We start from the raw sequence: 24,451 nt of genomic DNA, 5'->3' as shown, positions 1-24,451 counted from the left end.
TGTATGGAGCGAAGGAAATAGGCAACGTTTCGGCCTCAGACTTGTAGAGATCGACGTGCCAGACTACCACGGCACCTTCCTTGTCAGCGGGTTTGATCACCCAGTCTGGGTTGTTGCGGAGTGAGTCGATGGCAGTACGTTCGGGGGGGGAGAGATTGGAGTGAGACGGGGGAGTGGAGAAGTTGAGGAGGTTGATGTCGCGAAGGCAGTTTTGGATAAAAAAGCTCTAAAACTGGAGGGCTACGGCGAGGGGGTTCGTTGGAGATGGGAAAAGGGGTCATTAATGGGGGGCAAGCAGTATGAAGAAGGGCTTCGGCCCGAAACGTTGCCTATTTCCTTCGCTCCATAGATGCTGCTGCACCCGCTGAGTTTCTCCAGCACTTTTGTCTAGCTTCGATTGTCCAGCATCTGCAGTTCCTTCTTAAGCCCTCTTTCATAAAACTCTGAAGAAGGGTCCCGACCGAAATGTCATCTATCCGTTTCCTTCCGCAGATGCCGCCTGACCCGCTGAGTTCCTCCAGCACTTTGTTTTTTTGTTTGGATTCCAGCATCAATGGCAGGGCTGTGGGGAGTGTTACAAAGCAGAGGGATCTTGGAGTCCAGGTACATCATTCCTTGCGATGATGGTGTCACAGGTAGATAGGGTAGTCAAGAACGCCTTTTGGAACATTGGCCTTCATCAGTCAGGGTATGAGTGCAGTAGTCGGGGTGTTGTGTGTTGCAGTCAGTCATACAGCGTGTTGAAACAGGCCCAACTTGCCCACACCGACCAACGTGTCCCATCGACACTAGTCCCTGCGTTTTGGCCCATACCCCTCCCAGCCAGCCCTGTCCATGTAACTGACTAATTGCTTGTTAAATGCATTTTCAGTTTCAAGTGGCGCACCTAGTTGCACTGAAACCCTCGGTGCAGGTTCCAAGGTCTCAGTCGCTCCAAGACCAGCCGACCAAGAACGTGGCCGCCTTCCCGAGCCAGGAGCCGGCGCCGGCGAAGCGCGGCGAGATGCTGCGCCAGAACTCGGACCCCACCTCCGAGACCCCCGTGCTGCCCCCCCGCACCAACCGGGACGACTCGGGCCCGTGGGTGAAGATGGCAGAAGAAGCACCGCCAAAGGTAACCGTAGTTTAGTTTAGTCTAGAGGTACAGCATTGGAAACAGGCCCTTCTGCCCATCGAGCCCGTGCCAACCCCCCTGTCCCCGCGCACTAACATCACCCTGCACACACACTAGGGACAATTTACACTTATACCAAGCCAATTAACCTACAAACCTGTAGATCTTTGGAGTGTGGGAGGAAACTGAAGATAGAAACAGAGAAACATAGAAAATAGATGCAGGAGAAGGCCATTCGGCCCTTCGAGCCAGCACCGCCATTCATTGTGATCATGGCTGACCGTCCCCTATCAATAACCCATGCCTGCCTTCTCCCCTTGACTCCACTAGAGCTCTATCTAACTCTCTCTTAAACCCATCCAGTGACTTGGCCTCCACTGCCCTCTGTGGCAGGGAATTCCACAAATTCACAACTCTCTGGGTGAAAAGGTTTTTTCTCACCTCAGTCTTAAATGGCCTCCCTTTTATTCTAAGACTGTTTGTGTGGCCCCTGGTTCTGGACCCACCCAACATTGGGAACATTTGTCCTACATCTAGCTTGTCCAGTCCTTTTATAATTTGATATGTCTCTATAAGACCCCCCCCCTCATCCTTCTAAACTCCAGTGAATACAAGCCTAGTCTCGGAGATCTCGGAGAAAACCCACGCAGTCACGTAGCTTGTCCTTCATCAGTCAGAATATTGAGTACAGATTGTAGATGTTGGGAGGTGACGTTGCAGTTATATATATAAGGATGGGCTGGTGCTAGAGAGGGTTGAAGAGGTTTACGAGAAGATTCCCAGGAATGAGAGGGTTAATATATGATGAGCTCTTGACGGCACTGGACCTGTGCTCGCTGTAGCTTAGAAGGATGTGGGGGGGTACCTCATTGAAACTTACCGAATGGTGAAAGGCCTGGATAGAGTGGACGTGGAGAGCATGTGAGAGAGTCTAGCACCAGAGGTCTTCTTCTTGCGTATAACCATATAATATAACCATATAACAATTAGAGCACGGAAACAGGCCATCTCGACCCTTCTAGTCCGTGCCGACCACATAATCTCCCATAGTCCCATATACCTGCGCTCAGACCATAACCCTCCATTCCCTTCCCATCCATATAACTATCCAATTTATTTTTAAATGATAAAAACGAACCTGCCTCCACCACCTTCACTGGAAGCTCATTCCACACAGCTACCACTCTCTGAGTAAAGAAGTTCCCCCTCATGTTACCCCTAAACTTCAGTCCCTTAATTCTCAAGTCATGTCCCCTTGTTTGAATCTTCCCTACTCTCAGTGGGAAAAGCTTTTCCATGTCAACTCTATCAAGTCCCCCCTTAACCTTCTGCGCTCCAAAGAATAAAGCCCTAACTTGTTCAACCTTTCTCTGTAACTTAGTTGCTGAAACCCAGGCAACACAGGCGTGCACAGCCTAAAGTTGTAGGACAACTTGTTCTATTTGATCGTATTTGATTGTGCAGTCCAGGTTGATTGCATTCGTCGAAACAGATGAAGGTTGCAATCTCCCACCCCAGAACCAGGTCAAACACTCAGAATTAAAGGACTTCTTCAGGAGGAATTTCTTCAGTCAGAGGGTGATGAATCTGTGGAATTCTTTGCCACAGACGGCTGTGGCTGCCAATGGATATTTTTCAGGCAGAGATAGATAGATTCTTGATTAGTACAGGTGTCAGGGATTATGGGGAGAAGGCAGGAGAATGGGGTTAAATAAATATGGTTTATTAAAGGACAAAGGAGAGAAGCAGACGCAGGGAATGACTTACAAATAAAAGACGCAAAGTGCTGGAGTAACTCGGCAGGTCAGGCAGCATCTCTGGAGGCCATGGATGGACAATGTTTGGAATCAGGACCCTTTTTCAGGCTTTCAGAGAAGCAGACATGTTTTTGGTACCTTCCCTATCTGAACTACCAACCAAAAAAAACCTCTGATCATCTCATTGTCTTTTGTACCAATAAATGTCGCAAATTAGCTGTAATTTTACCCAGTTAAGTTACTGTAGTTTAGTCATTGATTGCATGTAAACTTCTTTGAGTTAGTTCCTGGAGATGAAGTCTTAAAGCCCTGTTCCACTGTACAAGTTCATTCCAAGAGCTCTCCCCGAGTTTGCCCTGATTCGAACTCGGAGATTTACGGTAATGGCCGCTCGTCGGTACTCGGGGCTCTCGTGGACATTTTTCAACATGTTGAAAAATCTTCACTAGTCTTCCCCGAGCTTACCTGCCGTTAGCGAGTCTTCCCGCGTACCTGCCGTTAGCGTTACGAGTCGCTAAGTGACGTCCCCGAGCTCCGACGTACCCGCTACGTTCATTCTCCGTGCTTACCACGAGTTTGATTTTTTTTTAAACTCGGGAGAACTCTTGAACAAACTCGCATTGTGGGACAGGGCCATTGTTCTGTACAAGTATATTTAAAATGTATCCATACACACAATTTCCAAAAGCAGTCACATTAAGCATATAGAGTTATAGTTAGGCAGCATGGAAACAGGCCCTTCAACCCACCTTGCCAACCCGACCAACATATCCCATCTACTCTAGGTAGACAAGAATGCTGGAGAAACTCAGCGGGTGAGGCAGCGTCTATGGAGCGAAGAAATACGTGGCGTTTCAGGTCGGGAAGAAGAAATCATCTACTCTAGTCTCACCTGCCTGCGTTTGGCCCATATCCCTCTAAAACTGTCCTATCCATGTCCCTGTCGAATTGTTTCTCATTTGTTGCTATAGTCCCTGCCTCAACTACCTCCTCTGGTAAATCGTTCCAGACACTCACCACCCTTACTCGCTTCTCCCCATAACCCCTGACACCCGTACTAGTCAAGAATCTATCTATCTCTCCTGTAAATATATCCACTGACGTGGCCTCCACAGCCGTCTGTGGCAATGAATTCCACAGATTCACCACCCTCTGGCTAAAGAAATTCATCCTCATCTCCTTCCCAAAGGAACCGTCTGAGGCAATGACATCTGGTCCTTGACTCTCCCACTAGTGGAAACATCCTCTCCGCATCTACTCTATCCAGGATTTTCACTACTTGATAAGTCTCAATGAGGTCCCTCCCCCCTCCCCGCCCCCTCATCCTTCTAAACTCCAGCGAGAACAGTGTTTAAGAAGGAACTGCAGATGCTGGAAAATTGAAGGTAGACAAAAGTGCTGGAGAAACTCAGCGGGTGCAGCAGCATCTATGGAACGAAGGAAATAGGCAACGTCTGAAGAAGGGTTTCGCCCCCCGAAACGTTGTCTATTTCCTTCGCTCCATAGATGCTGCTGCACCCGCTGAGTTTCTCCAGCTTTTTTGTCTTCCAGCGAGTACAGGCCCAGTGCCGTCATGTGTTAGCCCTTGTGGGAATCCTGGGATCATTCTCGTGAACCTGCTCCTGACCCTCTCCAGTGCCGGCACATCCTTCCTCAGATACAGGCCCCACATCAGTAGTGATGGGGATGTCCCTTGTAGTAAAGGTGGGGCAAGGCCCAAGGCTTGGTTGTCCTCCAGGGAAAGATAAAGCCACACAAGACCTGACTGCTGTAAACCCAGAGTGGTCTTGTTCATGAAAACTGCATTGAACTGTGTTTTTGTTTTTGGCTGCAGGTTCCTCAAAGAACGACCTCCATAGCCACAGCACTGAATAGCAGCAGCGTTTTGTTAAACCGCCCAGGGCAGGCACCACGTGCAAGGTAATGCCAACCTCTCAATGCTCTGCCAGTTGTATCCCTTCCAGTATTCTCCATAACGTTTGTATGCACGGGTTTTAGTGTTGGAGATACAGATACAGCCCACCGTTTTCCAACGAGCCCGCAGTGACCCCACGACCAAAGGGGGAGGAGTTGGACATTTTGATAGCCACGGGGAAGAAGGATCTCTTATGCCGTTCTGTGCTGCATCTTGGTGGGAACCAGTCTGTTGCTGAAGGTGCTCCTCAGGTTGACCAGTGTGTCACGGAGCTGTATTGTCCAGGATGCTCTGCCATTTTGAGGAGCGTCCTTCGCTCCGCCATTTTGAGGAGCATCCCTCGCTCCGCCATTTTGAGGAGCTTCCCTCGCTCCGCCATTTTGAGGAGCTTCCCTCGCTCCGCCATTTTGAGGAGCTTCCCTCGCTCCGCCATTTTGAGGAGCTTCCCTCGCTCCACCATTTTGAGGAGCATCTCCCCTCCGAGACCGACCTCCTGTGAATCTGACTCCAACTCCAACTCCGACCCCAGGACGGAGCCGGCCTTCCCGACGAGTTTGTTGATTCTTTTTGCGTCCGCGGCCTTCGCCCTGCTGCCCCGGCACACGGCAGCGAAGAAGATGGCGCTGGCCACCACCGATGTATGCAGCATCTCACTGCTAGATGTTGAAGGAGCGGAGTGTGGCCACACCACTGATGGAGACAGGGGTACATGGGTGTTCCTCTCCTAAAGTCCACCACTAACTCCTTAGTCTTGTGGGTGTTGAGCTGCAGGTGATTCAGCCCACACCACTCAACAAAACCCTATATGACTTTCCGTGCCCATCACGATCGTGAACCGTTCAGTCATTTTGCACAAACTGTGGGATTATTTAATCACTGACCTGAATGATTTAATTTGGCTTCAGCAATCCGGACCTGCGTAGGATTGAGCCAGGTTGGGAAAGAGCGGAGAGCCTTCCACAGATCGGCCCCCACCGAGTACTTGGCACTGGTTCAATGGAGCGCAACAGAATCACAAGTACGTACACTGGCTTGTAGTCCTGTTTAGTTTATTGTCATGTGTACCGAAGTACAGTGAAAAGCTTGTGTTGAGTGCTAACCAGTCGGCGGAAAGACTATGCATGATTGTATTCAGGGTGTTGGGGTTATGGGGAGAAGGCAGGAGAAAGGGGTTGAGAGGGAAGGATAGATCAGCCATGATTGAATGGAGGAGTAGACGTGATGGGCCGAATGGCCTAATTCTGCTCGTATCACATGAACAATCGAACCATCCACAGTGTACAGATACACAATAAAGGGAATAAGGTGAACGATACACAAAAATGCTGGAGAAACTCAGCGGGTGCAGCAGCATCTATGGAGCGAAGGAAATATCTCCGAATAAGAATCGTAGATAGACGCAAAAAGCTGGAGTAACTCAGCGGGACAGGCAGCATCTCTGGAGAGAAGGAAATAGGCGACGTTTCGTGTCGAGACCATTCTCTTCAGACTGATGTGAGGGGAGGGGGGGGGCGGGAAGAAGAAAGGAAGAGGCAGAGACAGTGGGCTCAGTGAGCTCCAGGCGGCACTTGTCATCGTATTTATGTTGGTTTATTATTAACACACGGCTTTAGTTTAGAGATACAGCGCAGAAACAGACCCTTCGGCCCATCGAATCTGCACCGACCAGCGATCCCCGCACACTAACACTATCCCACACACACTAGAGACAATTTAACATTGATACATCTTTACCAAAGCCAATTAACCTACAAAACCCGCACGTCTTTGGAGTGTGGGCGGAAACTGAAGACCACGCAGGTCACGGGGAGAATGTACAAACTCCGTACAGACAAAGTCATCGTCGCCGGTAGTCAGGGTCGGACCCGGGTATCTGGAGCTGTAAGGCAGCAGCTCTACCCGCTGCGTCACCGTGCCGCACGCCCATTTGCAACCTTTTTGAAAAGAGGCAATGAAAAAGCATTTTTTTTTAAATATTTTATTTTATTAGAAGTAAGTACAGTCATATGGCACCAAAGGGCCTAATATATATTTTCATAATACATTTTATGTACAACTTCTTTTTTTTTTTTTTTTTTGTTACATTGAATAAAGATGAGAATAAGAAAAAGAAGTTAGATAGTAAAGGATAGAAAGATGTGAAATATATAGCGTGTGAAGAAAGAAAACGAGTAAATGAAGAAAGTTGAGAGAGAAAATAAAGAGAAAAGAAAATAAAATAAAAAAGAAAAGGAGATCATTATTTATAAGGTTACACAAAAAAGCTGGAGAAACTCAGCGGGTGCAGCAGCATCTATGGAGCGAAGGAAATAGGCAACGTTTCGGGCCGAAACCCTTCTTCATTATTTATAATCTTGACCAACCCTCGTCCAGTCCTGAAACAGTTATTTTTTACAATTGTGTTGCACCATATGATTCCAAAAAAACGACGAATGGAGACCAACTCGTTATGAATTGGTCTGATTTATCCATTAGGAGGAATCGCATTTCCTCAAGAAAAGCATTTAACAGTCACAATTAATGGTGTTATTTCTTACTCCTTTTGGGAACGTTCTTCTGTAACAACGAGTTTGTACATTCTCCCCGTGGGTTTTCTCCAAGAGCTTTGTTTTCCTCCCACACTCCACAGACGTACGGGTTTGTAGGCTAATTTACTTGGTATGGATGTATAAATGGTCCCTAGTGTAGGGTAGTGTTAATGGGCGGGGATCGGTGGGTCGAGGGGCTGCTCCTGCACTGTATCTTTAAACTAAAGGAAAAAATACTGCTCAGTTGGATGTGCAGCCTGGTATTATTGCGTGAGGGGGTGAGCTTTGCTGTGCTTTGATGTGAATTGTTACCTGTCCCTTCCCAAGCCTCAGCACCCTCCCAGCCCGAAGGGTCGCCGCTCCTCTCGCAGGATTTGAACCGGGGAAAGCCAGAGGAGATCCGGACTACCTCGCGACCCGGCAGGCCTGCTGTAAGTACGGAATGCCGCCAGTGCAAGCTAAAGTCACAGATCGGTTATTTATTTATTCAGTTTGTTGTCACGTGCACCGAGTCAAAGTCTCCTTTATTGTCAGTCAGATTTTTCAGTCTGAACAAAATAGCGATCCTTGCAGTCATAGCATAGAATAAAATAACAGAACACAGATTTAACATCCACCACAGTGAGTTCACCAGGCACCTCCTCACTGTGATGGAAGGCAAAATCTTAAAGTCCTTGTCTCTTCCCTCCTTGTTCTCCCTCTGCGTTGAGGCGATGTTGTGCCCCCAGCCGGGTAAATCCCGCGGCTGAATCCGAGCTCCGCGAACGGGCGGGTTCAAACCAGGGCGGATGAAGCTGTTGTTGCGGGAGCTCCGGAGAACCGGTCACCAACCTGGGACCTGCGAGCTCCCGATGTTGTCATCCACTGGGCCCGTGGCCAAGGCTCCGAAGTCGGGTCGCCGCCACCGCAGCCCCGTAGTCGACCGGCCCCGCGCTGTGAAAACTGATTTGACTGACTTAAAAACAGCCATGGACTGATAGAGAGATCCTTTCCTGCTTTCCCATGTTGGGATGTCACCGCTACAGACAAATAACCCAGTTTTTTTAATTGTTATTTTTAATAGAGCCGATATATTTTTCAGATGTATACAAATCTGCGGGGTTTTTTTGAACTCGGAGCATTAAAATTGTAGAAGAGAATTAATTGGACAAAAGCAAGAGATGAAAGGGAGAGAAGGTGTGAGATGGGGAGTTTAGTTAGGCTTGGGATACAGGCCCTTCAGCCCATCAAGTCCACGCAGACCAGCGATCACCCGCTCATAGTAGCTCTCTCCTGCACACCAGAGGCAATTTACCGAAGCCAATTAACCTGCACATCTTTGGAGTGTGGGGGGAAAATGTGGGGCATCTGGAGAAAACAAGCACGGTCACGGGGAGGGCGTACAAACTCCGCACAGACAGCACCCGTAGTCAGGATGGAACCTGGGTCTGGTACACTGTGAGGCAGCGACTCTACCTCCGCGCCTCCGTCACGCCCATTTCTCCAGCAGTTTGGTTTTCTGCTTCAGAAGGACAGCGGGCCAAGTCAAATCAAGTCAAGAGAGTTTATTGTCATGTGGCACAGATAGGACAATGAAATTCTTGCTTGCTGCAGCACAACAGAGTAGTGTAAGCATAAATACAGAACAGATCAGTGTGTCTATATAGCAGAGACCATATATATACACAAATAAACAGATAAAGTGCAATAGGCTGTTACAGATCAGAGTTTGTTTGTTGGTGAGTTTCACAGCCTGATGGCTGTGGGGGAAGAAGCTGTTCCTCAACCAGGATGTACCAGATTTCAGGCTCCTGTACCTTCTACCTGATGGCAGCAGAGAGATGAGTGTGTGGCCAGGATGGTGTGGGTCCTTGATGATGTTGGCAGTCTTTTTGAAGCAGCGACTGCGATAAATCCCTTCGATGGTGGGGTGGTCAGAGCCGATGATGGACTGGGCAGTGGTCACAACTTTCTGTAGTCTTTTCCACTCCTGGACGCTCAAGTTGCCGAACCAAGCCACGATGCAACCGGGTCAGCATGCTCTCTACTGTGCACCTGTAGGAGTTAGAGAGAGTCCTCCTTAACAAACCGACTCTCTGTAATCTTCTCAGGAAGTAGAGGCGCTGATGTGCCTTCTTTATAATTGCATCAGTGTGCTGGGACCGGAAAAGATCTTCGGAAATATGCACGCCCAGGAATTTGAAGTTCTTGACCCTTTCCACTATCGTCCCGTTGATATAAACGGGATTGTGGGTCCCTATCCTACCCCTTCCAAAGTCCACAATCAGATCCTTGGTTTTGCTGGTGTTGAGGGGCAGGTTGTTGTGCTGGCACCATTTGGTCAATCGGTCGATCTCACTTCTATACTCTGACTCATCACCAACAGTGATTCGTCCCATAACAGTGGTGTCGTCGGCGAACTTGATGATGGAGTTGGCACTATGTCCGGCTACGCAGTCATGAGTATAGAGTGAGTACAGCAGGGGGCTGAGCACAGTCCCTTGCGCTTTAAGCAGCAAGTTTCCCACAGGCGGGTAAGATGTGCAAAGTTAAATGCACTCTTTGTACATTCGGTAAAGTGGAGTAGAGTCAGGCCTCTGAGGCCATGTGGGCCAATAATGATCGATGGTAGCCAGTCTAGCTCCAGCTCGATGGTGACACCTACAGTGCAGGACCTGCCACTACAAGCTGCACTTCTTTCAGTTTGGTTCAGTGTATTGTCCCGTGTACCGAGGTACAGTGAAAAGCTTTTGTTGCGTGCTAACGCTAACCAGTCAACGGAAAGACAATACATGATTACAATCGAGCCGCCCACAGTGTACAGATACAGGATGAAGGGAATAACGTTTAGTGCAAGGTAAAGCCAGTAAAGTCAGATTAAAGATAGTCCGAGGGTCTCCAATGAGGTAGATAGTAGTTCAGGACCGCTCTCTGGTTGTGGTAGGATGGTTCAGTTGCCTGATAACAGCCGGGAAGAAACTGTCCCTGAATCTGGAGGTGTGCGTGCGTTCGTTTTCACACTTCTGTACCTCTTGCCCGATGGGAGAGGAGGGAGTGGCCGGGGGTGAGACTGGTCCCTGATGATGTTGCTGGCCTTGCCGAGGCAGCGTGAGGTGTAGATGGAGTCGATTGAAAGGAGGTTGGCTTTGTCTGGGCTGCGTCCACAATTCACTGCAATATCTTGTGATCTTGGATAAAGGTGCTCCCATCTCTGCACAACCTTGAAAGTGTGTCATCTTCACAGCTCTGAGATCTTGGCTTGGCCTTAAATCATGAGAGGAATAGATCGGTTAGATGCATAGAGCCTCTTGCCCAGAGTAGGTGAATCGAGGACCATCGGACGTAGGTTTAAGGTGAAGGGTAAAACATTTAATAGGAATCTGAGGGGTAACTTTTTCACATAAAGGTTGGTGGGTGTATGGAACAAGCCCATCGAGTCTACACCGCCATTCAATCACGGCTGATCTCTGCCTCCTAATTCCAATTCCCTGCCTTCTCCCCATAACCCTTGAGACCCGTTCTAATCAAGAATTTGTCTATCTCTTCATCTTCTTTCGTGTGGCGTGCATGGCCTGACGTTGTTGGACAACTTGTTCTATTTGATCTTCCGTTTGTGCACGTCGAGTTGATTGCATTAGTCGAAACAGGGCGGACCTCGTGAAGGTTGCAACCTTCCACCCCGTCTATCTCTGATTGCTGCTGTGTCTCCGGTAAAAACCCGTCCACAGGGTTGATATATAAGCATATAGTCGATGGATTTAAAGTCTCTAACGATAGAGGAACTATCCACTGACCTGGCCTCCACACAGTTCCACAGATTAACTACCCCACTGACTAAAGAAGTTCCTCCTCACCTTTCTTACTAAAGCTGCCTGAGGAAGTTGTTGAGGCAGGGACTATCCCAATGGGTACATGGATAGGACAGGGGTTTGAAGGGATATGGACCAAATGCAGGCAGGTGGGATTCGTGGAGGGGGGACATCTTGGCCGGTGTGGCCAAGTTAGAAACATAGAAACATAGAAATTAGGTGCAGGGTAGAGGCCATTCGGCCCTTCGAGCCTGCACCGCCATTCAATATGATCATGGCTGATCATCCAACTCAGTATCCCGTACCTGCCTTCTCTCCATACCCTCTGATCCCCTTGGCCACAAGGGCCACATCTAACTCCCTCTTAAATATAGCCAATGAACTGGCCTCAACTACCCTCTGGCAGAGAGTGCCAGAGATTCACCACTCTCTGTGTGAAAAAAGTTCTTCTCATCTCGGTTTTAAAAGATTTCCCCCTTATCCTTAAGCTGTGACCCCTTGTCCTGGACTTCCCCAACATCGGGAACAATCTTCCTGCATCTAGCCTGTCCAACCCATATAACAATTACAGCACGGAAACAGGCCATCTCGACCCTTCTAGTCCGTGCCGAACCCCTTAAGAATTTTGTAAGTTGGACCGGAAGGTCTGTTTCCGCGCTGACTCTGACCCGCTGAAGCAGGTACAAGTGTTTCATATTCCTGTACTATGTAAATTTACCTCTTGTGGCAAAAAATAACCTGACAGGCTTCAGGCAGAGTAAATATCATGCTCAAAATTTGCATTGAATGTGAGAGCATTATGCTTTGTATTCCACCCAAGCCTTCCCGACGGCATTATTCATTCAACCAAGGGTAGTGACTAACTGGTCATATGAACAAGTAATCATCTGCCAAGTGTCTGCCCAAGATAACAAAAGAATGGAGAATATTTGACATTCACGGCAAGCCCAGTAGTTAGAGATACAGCACGGAAACGGGCCCTTCGGCAAACCTGACTTAGTGATCCCCGCACACTAACACTATCCTTTTGTTTTTAATTTAAAATATTTTTATTAGAAGCATGTATACAAATAATAGTAAAGGACAATTTAATTTCAGATTTCTTACATAGATTCAGTTTTTTTTAAAGATTTTTTTTAAAGAATACAGATCAAGAGACAATAAGGTGAGAGAAACTAATAGAGAAAAAAGGATACGCAAAAGGAAACAAGATTGTGGTGATAGATGCAGGAAATGTTGAGTAGTACTATTCATCCAATCGCAAACTCAGCGTTCAACCCTGTCTGTGTTAAACCAATTCACTTTTTCAAAACTTCAATAAATGGAGACCATATTCCAACAAATAATTCTGGTTTGTCAATTAAGATAAGTTTTATTTTTTCCAAATGCAAGGTCTCAGTCATTTAACATATAACCATATAACAATTACAGCACGGAAACAGGCCATCTCGGCCCTTCTAGTCCGTGCCGAACACTTACTCTCCCCTAGTCCCATCTACCTGCACTCAGACCATAACCCTCCATTCCTTTCCCGTCCATATACCTATCCAATTTGTTTTTTTATGTTTATTTACACTAACACTATCCTACACACACTGGGGACAATTTACATTTACACCGAGCCAATTAACCTACAAACCTGCACGTCTTTGGAGTGTGGGGGGAAACCGAAGATCTCGGAGCAAACCCAGGGGGAGAACGTGCAAACTCCGTACAGACAGCACCCCACAGTCGGGGTTGAAGCCGGGTCTCTGGCGTTGACAAGCGCTGTACGGCAGTTTCACTACCGCTCAATTTTGAATATAAGCTATTGAATTGTGGAATGACTGAAGGCAAACTGTGTCAACTACAAGTGCCATGGATCTGTAATCTTCTTCCCCAATTATCAAGTCTCTTCAGTGTTTCTTTGATGGAAATGTCATGATCATTGTTTGAGCGGCAATGTTGTATATGAATTACCTTCATGTTTGCTGATATTTAATTGTCTGCCTTCTTCCCTTTTGCCTGCCAAACTTTGCAAACCTGCAGAGCTATAAGAGAGCAATAGGCGAGGTTAGTGCCATTCTATATTCCAACATCAAGTGGTTGATGTACTATGTACACTGGACCCTGTTATATCTCGCTTAGCACTTGGCTTTGGAAGTCAATGTCAATGTCTCTCTCCCCCCTCCCTCTCTCCCTCGCTCCCTCTCTCTCTCTCCCTCTCTCTCCCCTCTCTCCCTTTCTCTCTCTCTCCTCTCTCTCTCCTCTCTCTCTCTCTCTCTCTCTCTCCCTCCTCTCTCTCTCTCTCTCCCTCTCTCTCTCTCTCTCTCTCTATCTCTCTCTCTCTCTCTCTCTCTCTCTCTCTCTCTCTCTCTCTCTCCCTCTCTCCCCCTCTCTCCCCCTCACTCTCTCTATCTCTCTCTATCTCTCTCTCTCTCTCTCTCTCTCCTTCCCTCTCTCTCTCTCTCCCCCCCTCTCCTCTCTCTCTCTCTCTCTCTCTCTCTCTCTCTCCCTCTCCTCTCTCTCTCTCTCCCTCCCCCTCTCCCTCTCTCTCTCTCTCTCCCCCTCTCCCCCCTCTCTCTCTCTCTCTCCCCCCCTCCTCTCCCTCTCTCTCTCTCCCCCTCTCCCTCTCTTCTCTCCTCTCTCCTCTCTCTCTCTCTCTCCCTCCCTCTCTCTCTCTCCCTCTTCCCTCTCCCCTCTCCCCTCTCCCTCTCTCTTCCCCCTCTCTTCTCCCTCTCTCCCCTCTCTCCCCCTCTCTCTCTCTCTCCCCCCCCCATAGAGATGATGTCCCCTCTCTCTCCCCCCCCCCCCTTCCCTCTCTCTCTCCTTTCCCCCTCCCCTCTCCCTCTCTCCCTCTCTCCCCCTCTCTCTCCTTCCCCCACTCCCCCTCTCCCGCACACACACAGTTATCAGCACCGCTGGAGCTGGAGCAGTTGCTACGGGTAACAGTGGAAGACTCGATGCTCGACCAATATTCAATAAAGACATTGTGATTATTGAAGTGAAAGAGGCACCAGGCTGCACAGTGACATAGGTTCAAGGTGAAGGGAAGAAAGATTTCATCGCAACCTGAGGGATAACTATTTTACATGTTGAAAATCCAGCGGTGACCAGAAAGCCGCTACGACTCTTTGGGCGACTAGGAGACGACTCACGACCGTACAGGCGACATGCCGCGGGAGTGAAGCCTTCATGGTCGTGAGTAGTCGCCCAAAGAGTCGCACCTTGTTCTGGTCGCCGCTGGATTTTTGACGTGTTGAAAATGTTCGGCGACCTGAAATGATCTATGACGGGTGCCGGCAGTCGCCGAAAAAGTTGCGCAAATGGGACAGGCCCTTCACTCTGGGACGATGATTAAAGGAACCATTGCAAGGGAGTGGGAGTGGAATAGAATAATCAGAAATGATATTGTCAAGTCGTGCTCATTCCAAACTAATTTAAAACTTATCTGGCGGTCCACTACGTGTAAGTTCTCCAATGCTGAGTGAATTTTGCCAGAATCCTGCATTTCGAGGGACGACAGATGGCACAATGGGCTAAGTGTTCGGCTGGCGACCGGAAGGTAGCCGGTTCGAATCCCGCTTGGAGTGCATACTGTCGTTGTGTCCTTGGGGAAAGACACTTCACCCACCTTTGCCTGTGTGTAAATGTAATGTAATTATGTGAAGCACTTTGGGGTCAATGCAAGTTGACTAAAAATGTGCTATATAAATAAGATTATTATTATTATTATTATTTAAGAACAGATTTGATGTTGTGAAAGGCGGTCTGTAGAGGCATGCAGCTCGGAAATAGGCCCAACTCAGCCATGCCAACCAAGATACCAATCTGTACCTAGTTCTGTAAAGAGAATTGGTCAAATTTAAACCAAATCGCGACACAATCATAGCGACTAGGTGTGAGGTAAATTATTAAATGCTCATGCATAGATATATATATATGTACTGCCCATGTATATATGTATACTGCCCATGTGTGTGTGTGTGTTATACACACACACACACACACACACACACACACACACACACACACACACACACACACACACACACACACACACACACACACATTATATACAAAATATATAGACACAAAATTAGACACAAAATATATATATGACAATAGACACAAAATATTATATATATACACATTGTCTATTGTCAATATATATTATGTATATATTGACAATAGACACAATATTATATATATATACATATTATGTATATATTGACAATAGACACATAATTATATATATACACATATTGTGTATATTGTGAATATATACATAATATGTGTATATATAATATTGTGTCTATTGTCAATATATACATAATATGTTTATATATATATAATATTGTGTCTATATATACACATATTATGTATATATTGACAATAGACACAAAATTATATATATATACACATTTGTATATACTGATAATAGACACAATATTATATATATACACATATTATGTATATATTAGACACAATATTATATATATACACATATTATGTATATATTGACAATAGACACAATATTATATATATACACATATTATGTATATATTGACAATAGACACAATATTATATATATACACATATTATGTATATATTGACAATAGACACAATATTATATATATACACATATTATGTATATATTGACAATAGACACAAAATGCTGGAGCAATTCGGAAAGACGGGCAGCATCTCTGGTGAGAAGGAATGGATGACGTTTCGGGTCGAGACTGTTTGAAACATCATTTATTCCTTCTCGCCAGAGATGTTTACCGTTTATGGCAGACAAAAATGCTGGAGAAACTCAGCGGGTGAGGCAGCATCGATGGAACAAAGGAAATAGGAGACTTCTCCTATTTTCTTTTCTCCCATCGATGCTGCCTCACCCGCTGAGTTTCTCCAGCATTTCTGTCTACCTTCGATTTTCCAGCATCTGCAGTTTCTTCTTAAACATTTTTACCGTTTCGTTTATCATCTCGTGTATCGAGGAACAGCGAAAAGCTTTTTGTTACGTGCTAGCGAGTCAGCAGAAAGACAATACATGATTACAATCGAGCCATTTACAGTGTGTAGATACATGAGAAGGGAATAACGTTTAGTGCAAGGTAAAGTCAGCAAAGTCCAATCAAGGATAGTCCGAGGGTCACCAATGAGGTAGATAGTAGTTCAGGACCGCTCTCTGGTTGTGGTGGGATGCAGCTGAGTTACTTCAGTTATCTTCAGTGTAAACCAGCATCTGCAGTTAGACAATAGACAATAGATGCAGGAGTAGAGGCCATTCAGCCCTTCAAGCCAGCACCGCCATTCAATGTGATCATGGTTGATCATCCCCAATCAGTTCCTTCCTACACATTACATGTATACATTGATGCTATATTGACATGTAGCATCAATAAAGGGGAGGTCATTTAAGAATAAGGGGGAGGTCATTTAAGACTGAGGTGGGAAAAAATCTTTTTCACCCAGAGAGTTGCGAATTTATGGAATTCCCTGCCACAGAGGGCAGTGGAGGCCAAGTCACTGGATGGATTTAAGAGAGAGTTAGATAGAGCTCTAGGGGCTAGTGGAGTCACGGGATATGGGGAGAAGGCAGGCACGGGTTATTGATTGGGGACGATCACAATGAATGGCGGTGCTGGCTCGAAGGGCCGAATGGCCTCCTCCTGCACCTATTTTCTAAGTTTCTAAGTCTGCTCCGCCATTCAAATGTTTCTGTGATTTTTTTTTACGGTAATCCTTATTTTAATTGTTCAACTGTATCAAAATCATTCCTCTTTTGTTAAAGAGTCCATTTTGAGCGCTACCTCTTGAGAGATGATCAAAAAGTCTCCATTTTGTTTTTACCCGGGCGATTTTGAGAGTTGAAATGTTGTCTGTGTTGGCTGCCCATGTGCTCCATTGGGGCTGTGTCGCTTCTGATGGCCCGTTGTGAAGAGTCTTCTGCGTTTTCCTCAAGGACATGCTGAACCTGGGGAAGGACGGTCGCCCCGACGAGCTGCCCAAGCCGCCGGTTAAAGTGATGGACTACTCGTCCTCCAGCGAGGAGTCGGGCAGCACCGACGACGACGACGAGGAAGGAGAGAACGAGCGTCAGGACGAGAACCTCTCCAGCTCCGACGGGTCCAGATCAGGGTGCGTACCGAGCGGGCACGTGCCGTGAGCAGTTAGTCAGGGTGGGCAGTCGGTATCTTTAGTCAGTCGGCTCTTGAAAACCGCGCGTGCACAGATTGTTCCCTCCCCGGTCAGCTGTCAAAGTAACTTGCGCTACGCAGCACATGCACGGTCTAAAGGTAGAATTTCAGCTGCCTTTATAGACCGTTGCCGCTGACGGCTTGAACCAGCGTCGACAGCACGTGAGTAGCACATACGTCCCCGTGTTAAATGTACTGGGGATGAAAGGCACGGGAGAGTTATGTCTACCTATGAGATCGATCTCTTAGTTCTCCCATGCCAATAGACACTAGACAACAGGTGCAGGAGTAGGCCATTCGGCCCTTCGAGGCAGCACCGCCATTCAATGTGATCATGGCTGATCATCCCCAATCAGTACCCCGTTCCTGCCTTCTCCCCATATCCCCTGACTCCGCTATCTTTAAGAGCCCTATCTAGCTCTCTCGTGAAAGCATCCAGAGAACCGGCCTCCACCACCCTCTGATTCCCATCGTGTCGCTGAACACTTCCGCTCAGTCCGTCTAAAAGGCCTGTCCCACTTTCACAACCTAATTCACCACCTTTTTCACTCGTGGATATTTTTCATCATACTAGAAAAACGCCCCGACCTACTTGATGCCACGAGTACCTACGACTAGCATCATGGCCTGCTACGACCTCGTGTCGACCATGCTGCCAGTATGAGTCAAGGGTGGTGAAAGTGGGACATGCCCCTTTAACCTACCTGATCTCCTGGTTGCTCAGCACTTTAACTCCCCCTCCCATTCCCACACTGACCTTTCTGTCCTGGGTCTCCTCCACTGTCAGTAATTGTAAAAGACAAGTGCTGGGAGAATTGATAATAGCAAGTAAAGAAACAGTAGATGGACTACTCTTGGTTGACACAAAGTGCCGGAGTAACTCAGCGGGTCAGGCAGCATCTCTGGAGAAAGAAGATGGGTGACTTAGTAATCCTATCCTATCCATGTACCTGACTAAATGTCTCTTAAATGTTGCAATAGTCCCTGGCTCAACTACCAGCTCGTTCCATACACCCACCACCAAAATGTTGCCCACCCTCTCTCACCTTAAACCTATGTCCTCTGGTTCTAGATTTCCCTACTCTGGGCAACAAACTGTGCATCTACCCGATCTATTCCTCTCATGATTTTGTACACCTCTATAAGATCCTCCCTCATCCTCCTGCGCTCCAAGGGATTGAGACCCAGCCTGCTTAACCTCTCCCTGTAGCTCAGGCTTCCGAGTCCTAGCTTTAGTTTAGTTTGGAGTTACAGCGCAGAAACAGGCCCTTCAGCCCACTGAGTCCGTGCCGACCTCAATCCCCGCATATTAACACCGTCCTACCCACACTAGGGACAATTTACATTTATATCCAGCCAATTAACCTACAATACTTGGAGTTTGGCTTAGGTGTGTGGGAGGAAGCCAAAGATCTCGGAGAAAACCCACGCAGGTCACGGGGAGAATGTACAAACTGCGTGTAGTCGGGATGGCAGCCGGTTCCCTGGCGCTGTGAGGTGGGCAACGTGCCACCCACGTACTATGTTGTTTCATTTCACTTTCATTCTTTAGGCAAAACCGTGCCAATGATGGTGACACAGACAGCGTGAGCACAATGGTGGTTCACGATGATGAGGAGCCGGCTGTGGTTGACACTTCCAACAGCAGCTACGGAGACGGGACCATGATTGTTCAGAGGGTACGTTTGTTGCTGCATGTCTTTAGTTTTTTAGTTTTAGAGATACGGCACGGAAACAAGTCCCTCGGCCCACCGGGGTCCTTGGTTATTGACGTGAATGCAGTTCCATTCTCCACAGCCCATTCTTCACTTGATGTTTTATGCTGTGAGTCTGTGTCTGTCTGTGTGAGACACTTCGTATCTTATGCCCCTGTCCCACTTAGGAAACCTAAACGGAAACCTCTGGAGACTTTGCGCCCCACCCGTGTGGTTCCCGGAGGTTTTTGTCAGTCTCCCGATCTGCTTCCACTACCTGCAACCACCTGCAACCTCCAGGAACCGCACGGAAACCTTGGGTGGGGCGCAAAGTCTCCAGAGGTTCCCGTTCAGGTTTCCTAAGTGGGACAGGGGCATTAGTCTCTGGACACCCTGGAATGCATTTGAATTCATAGGCTAAGCATCCTCGACAGTTTTAGCCTTCCAGACTGATGTGGTCTTTTCCAGACTGACGTGGTTTAATATGGATTTATCACTCCCACTATTAATCAGCTTCTGTGGGGACCAAATTCAGAAGCAGATGTGCTGACATCAACTCGTTTATATTCTCTTAACAGCCAAATCATACGGAACATGAGGGCGGGAATAATGAAATCGCTTTTTAAATCAAGCTATTCGCTTTTTTAATTTTGTCCCCATGGTTAATTTGTGCATCCATCTTTAGAATAGAACTTAATGACGCACTCTGGACTTGTACTCAATCAATCAATCAATCAATCAATATTTATTACATGTTTATTACATGTCATTTCAACCTCAGTGAGGCTCAAACGAAACTCCGTTTCCATAGCCATACAAACAAAGACAATATCATACAGACATGCACACAATTCAATTTACAAAAACATCCATCACAGTGAACCCACTGTGATGGAAGGCAAAGTCTTTTCTCTCCCCTGTTTTCCATTTCTCTCCCGACGTCGAAGCCCCAGGCGGGCGTTGATAAGTCCCACGGCCATTTTAGGCGATGTACGGCCCCGCTCATGGTCTAAATGTCACAATGTTGGAGCCCCCGGCGGGCGCTGGAATGTCCCACGGCCATGAAGCCGCGCCAGGCGATGTACGGCCCCGCTCCGGGTCGTTCCAACCCCGCGCCACACGGGCTGGCGAAGTCGCGTTGCGGGAGCTCTGGAAAGCGGTCTCTCCACCCGGACCCGTGAGCTCCCGATACCCCGACAGTCCACCGGACCAGCGGCTGCAGCTGGAGCCTCCGAGCTATGTGGTCGGGCCGCAGCAGCGAGTCACCACCGCTCCCCACGCTCCGATGCCCCACATATACACAGTTAAAAAAAGATTAAAAAACACAAACAACTACATTGAACTACTCTGCACAATGACAATAGAGTTGAATCTAATATCATGGGCAATGTTGCTCCTCTCTCCATAGACACCTGAGGAGGAGCGAGGCGTCCATCATGCAGACAGCAACGGATTCACCAGTCACGTCAACCTGCCTGACCTCGTGCGGCAGAGCCATTCCCCGACCAATACCAAAGGCCCCAAATCTCAGCCGGAGGACAGCATAGCAGAGGTGAGTACGGCTGCATTCTAGCTTGTCTGAACACGGGTCTCGACCCAAAACGTCACCCATAGAAACATAGACAATAGGTGCAGGAGGAGGCCATTCAGCCCTTCGAGCCAGCACCGCCATTCATTGTGACCATGGCTGATCGTCCTCTATCAATAACCCGTGCCTGCCTTCTCCCCATATCCCTTGACTCCACTTGCCCCTAGAGCTCTATCTAACTCTCTCTTAAATCCATCCAGTGATTTGGCCTCCACTGCCCTCTGTGGCAGGGAATTCCACAAATTCACAACTGGGGGAAAAAGTTTTTTCTCATCTCAGTCTTAAATGGCCTCCCCTTTATTCTAAGACTGTGTGTGGCCCCTGGTTCTGGACTCGCCCAACATTGGGAACATTTTTCCTGCATCTAGCTTCCTTTTATAATTTTATATGTTTCTATAAGATACCCCCTCATCCTTCTAAACTCCAGTGTATACAAGCCGAGTCTTTTCAATCTTTCCTCATATGACAGTCCCGCCATCCCAGGGATCAATCTCGTGAACCTACGCTGCACTGCCTCAGTCACAAGGATGCCCTTCCTCAAATTAGAGACCAAAACTGTACCCATTCCTTCCCTGCAGAGATGCTGCCTGTCCCACCGAATTACTCCAGCATTTTGTGGCCACCTTTCATCTAAACCAGCATCTGCACTTCCTATGCATTCTATCTTGTGTCTGTGTCGCTGCCAGTCCCTGTCTGGCAGCGACAATCACAGTGGAGAAACAAGGAACCGCAGGCGGCGGTGTACAAACAAAGATGACAAAGTGCTGGAGTAACTCAGCGGGTCAGGCAGCAAACCACGGAGAACGTGGATCGTTGGCGATGCTTCTGGTCGGGACCTTTCTTTAGGCTGATTGTACTCAGGAGAAGCTGGAAAAGAGAGGTCCCTCCCAGAGGGTGGAGTGACTGTTCTGTGCCCTAACCCCATATCTGCTGAAAAGAAAAATAATTAAAATGTTGGCAATCTCAATGAAACTAATGCTGGAACTATTCTGGTGGGCAGTGATAGTGCAGGAAGACATCGTTATATCTCCTTTTACCTTTTCCAGTTCTTTTATCTTGTATTAGTCAAAGAGACGCACTACGCAGAAACAGTAGCTTTGGCCTTACTTGCCCATGCTAACCAAGATGCCCCATCTCTCTCTCCATCTCTCTCTCTCTCCATCTCTCTCTCACTCTCACTCTCTCTCTCTCTCTCTCTCTCTCTCTCTCTCTCCCTCTCCCTCTCTCTCTCTCTCTCTCTCTCTCTCTCTCTCTCTCTCTCTCTCTCTCTCTCTCTCTCTCTCTCTCTCTCTCTCTCTCTCTCTCTCTCTCCCTCCATCTCTCTCTCTCTCTCTCTCTCTCTCTCTCTCTCTCTCTCTCTCTCTCTCTCTCTCTCTCTCTCTCTCCCTCTCTCCCTCTCTCTCTCCTCTCTCTCTCTCTCTCTCTCTCCCTCTCTCCCTCTCTCTCTCTCTCTCTCTCCCTCCTTCTCCCTCTCTCTCTCTCTCTCTCTCCCTCCATCTCTCTCTCTCTCTCTCTCTCTCTCTCTCTCTCCCTCTCTCCCTCTCTCCTCTCTCTCTCTCTCTCCCTCCCTCTCTCCCTCCCTCCTCTCTCCCTCGTGTCTCTCTCCATCTCTCTCTCCCTCCTTCTCCCTCGCTCTCTCTCCATCTTTCTCCTCCCTTCTCTCTCCCTCCCTCTTTCTCTCTCCCTCGCTCTCCATCTCTATCGGCTGGGAAGGTGGATGAAGGCTGCAGCAGAAAAGGGTCTCCGGTCGTCTTGGACTCCATGCCACTGGATCCTGACCTAGATCTGTCAAGGGCCGCGTGGTGGCTGTCTGTGCACCAGTCTCCCCACATTAAACAAAGTCACGCACAGGCGTCCTCCATGAGAGGACAGTCACACTCGTGTCCAGTGACCGCCCGCCCTTGATGATGAAGATCTCTATATATCCTCAGTCAGTCAGGCTATACCTTTGGAAAAGTAATGAACGAACGCTTCACGTTGAAGACCCTTTGCCCAGGTGTTATAGACAATAGACAATAGGTGCAGGAGAGGCCATTCGGCCCTTCGAGCCAGCACCACCATTCAATGTGATCATGGCTGATCATCCCCAATCAGTACCCCGTTCCTGCCTTCTCCCCTGACTCCGCTATCTTTAAGAGCCCTATCTAGCTCTCTCTTGAAAGTATCCAGAGAACCTGCCTCCACCGCCCTCTGAGGCAGAGAATTCCACAGACTCACCACTCTCTGGGAGAAAAAGTGTTTCCTCGTCTCCGTTCTAAATGGCTTCCTCTTTATTCTCAAACTGTGTGTGGACCCTGGTTCTGGACTCCCCCCCAACATCGGGAACATGTTTCCTGCCTCTAGCGTGTCCAAGCCCTTAACAATCTTATATGTTTCAATGAGAACCCCTCTCATCCTTCTAAACTCCAGTGTGTACAAACCCAGCCGCTCCATTCTCTCAGCATATGACGGCCCTTCAACGTTTCTACATTCTACATTTGCAGCCTAACCTGCTGTGTACTTTGTTTTGATTTCCAGCAAATGCAGACAAATCCATTCTCTGAAGCTTGTATACTTCAACTGCTGGCTAAAGCTCAGTGAGCAAGACTTGTGGTTTAGTGTTTCCGGGCTCCTTCAACTTGTGGTGACTGTCAGCGACATTCTGGAGAACGATAGTCTGGCCAATTATTCTGAAGAGCTTCCTCATCTCATGGTGACAGGAAGCGATTGTTAGCATTCTCAAAGGGATAGCACAAACCATGAAGGGCTGAGCAGCCTTTTCTCATGCTATTGCTTTTGTGGTTGGTATACATCAGTGACTTTTTTTCTTCAGCAATATGTCTGGTTTCAGTTTCAGTCTAGAGGCCTGGTGAAATCCCCTGGAAAGTCATCGTTTACCACCTTTGTTGACCTCGGCATGTACCAGATGGGAGCTGGAGGGGAGACCATACAAATCGCTGGTGAGTCCACACATTTACCTAACCCAGCATTTTCCCCAAATGAAAGATAGATGTACTGTCAGCCCTCCATTGGAGCATGCCCACCGAGTCCGCACCCTCCAGCGATCCAGGTTCCCCACCTCCAACGGGATCCCACCACTGGCCACATCTTCCCATCTCCGCCCCTTTCCGCAGAGACCGCTCCCTTCGCAACTCCCTGCTCAACTCGTCCCTTCCCGCCCAAACCACCCCCTCCCCTGGCACTTTCCCTTGCAACCGCAGGAAATGCTACACTTGTCCCTTTACCTCCCCCCTTGACTCCATCCAAGGACCTAAGCAGTCTTTCCAGTGAGGCAGAGGTTCACCTGCACCTCCTCCAACCTCATCTCCTATCCGCTGTTCCAGGTGTCAGCTGCTCTACATGGGTGAGACCAAGCGTAGGCTCGGCGATCATTTCGCCCAACACCTCCGCTCAGTCCGCAATAACCAACCTGATCTCCCGGTGGCTCAGCACTTCAACTCCCCCTCCCGTTCCCAATCCAACCTTTCTGTCCTGGGTCTCCTCCATTGCCAGAGTGAGTCCCACCACAAATTGGAGGAGCAGCACCTCATATTTCGCTTGGATAGTTTACACCCCAGCGGTACGAACATTGACTTCTCCAATTTCAGGTAGTCCCTGCTTTCTCCCTCCTCCCCCTCCCCTTCCCAGCTCTCCCACAGCCCACTGTCTCCGCCTCTTCCCTTTTTCTTCCCGCCCCCCCCCCACCCCCACATCAGTCTGAAGAAGGGTCTCGACCCGAAACGTCACCTATTCCTTCACTCCATAGATGCTGCCTCACCCGCTGAGTTTCTCCAGCATTTTTGTCTGCATCACCGAACACTAACGCTATCCTACACACTAGTGGCAGTTTATAATATTTACCGAAGCCAATTAACCTACAAATCTGCACATCTTTGAAGCTCC

The 24,451-nt window shown here is 48.0% G+C and overlaps 1 protein-coding gene across 9 annotated transcripts in view; it reads left to right on the top strand.

The window, feature by feature from the left end:
* The window catches only part of LOC129715537 (misshapen-like kinase 1), a 230,204-nt gene that overhangs the window by 177,997 nt on the left and 27,756 nt on the right, over positions 1–24,451 (top strand). For 2 of the 9 annotated variants that reach the window (XM_055665411.1, XM_055665406.1), the window contains 9 exons: positions 872–1,114; positions 4,706–4,791; positions 5,692–5,804; positions 7,648–7,745; positions 13,131–13,154; positions 17,053–17,228; positions 18,840–18,966; positions 20,390–20,533; positions 23,400–23,508. In XM_055665411.1, coding sequence (XP_055521386.1) covers positions 872–1,114; positions 4,706–4,791; positions 5,692–5,804; positions 7,648–7,745; positions 13,131–13,154; positions 17,053–17,228; positions 18,840–18,966; positions 20,390–20,533; positions 23,400–23,508 — 1,120 coding nt within the window. Of the gene's footprint in view, positions 1–871; positions 1,115–4,705; positions 4,792–5,691; positions 5,805–7,641; positions 7,746–13,130; positions 13,155–17,052; positions 17,229–18,839; positions 18,967–20,389; positions 20,534–23,399; positions 23,509–24,451 lie in introns of all 9 variants that reach the window. The other 7 variants (XM_055665410.1, XM_055665405.1, XM_055665413.1 and 4 more) reach the window with 4 other exon arrangements.

This window comes from Leucoraja erinacea, unplaced genomic scaffold, assembly GCF_028641065.1.
Source record: "Leucoraja erinacea ecotype New England unplaced genomic scaffold, Leri_hhj_1 Leri_122S, whole genome shotgun sequence".
Classification (NCBI taxonomy): Eukaryota; Metazoa; Chordata; class Chondrichthyes; order Rajiformes; family Rajidae; genus Leucoraja; species Leucoraja erinaceus.
The sequence above is the reverse complement of the archived record's forward strand: the minus strand, read 5'-3'. Positions and strand labels throughout refer to the sequence as shown.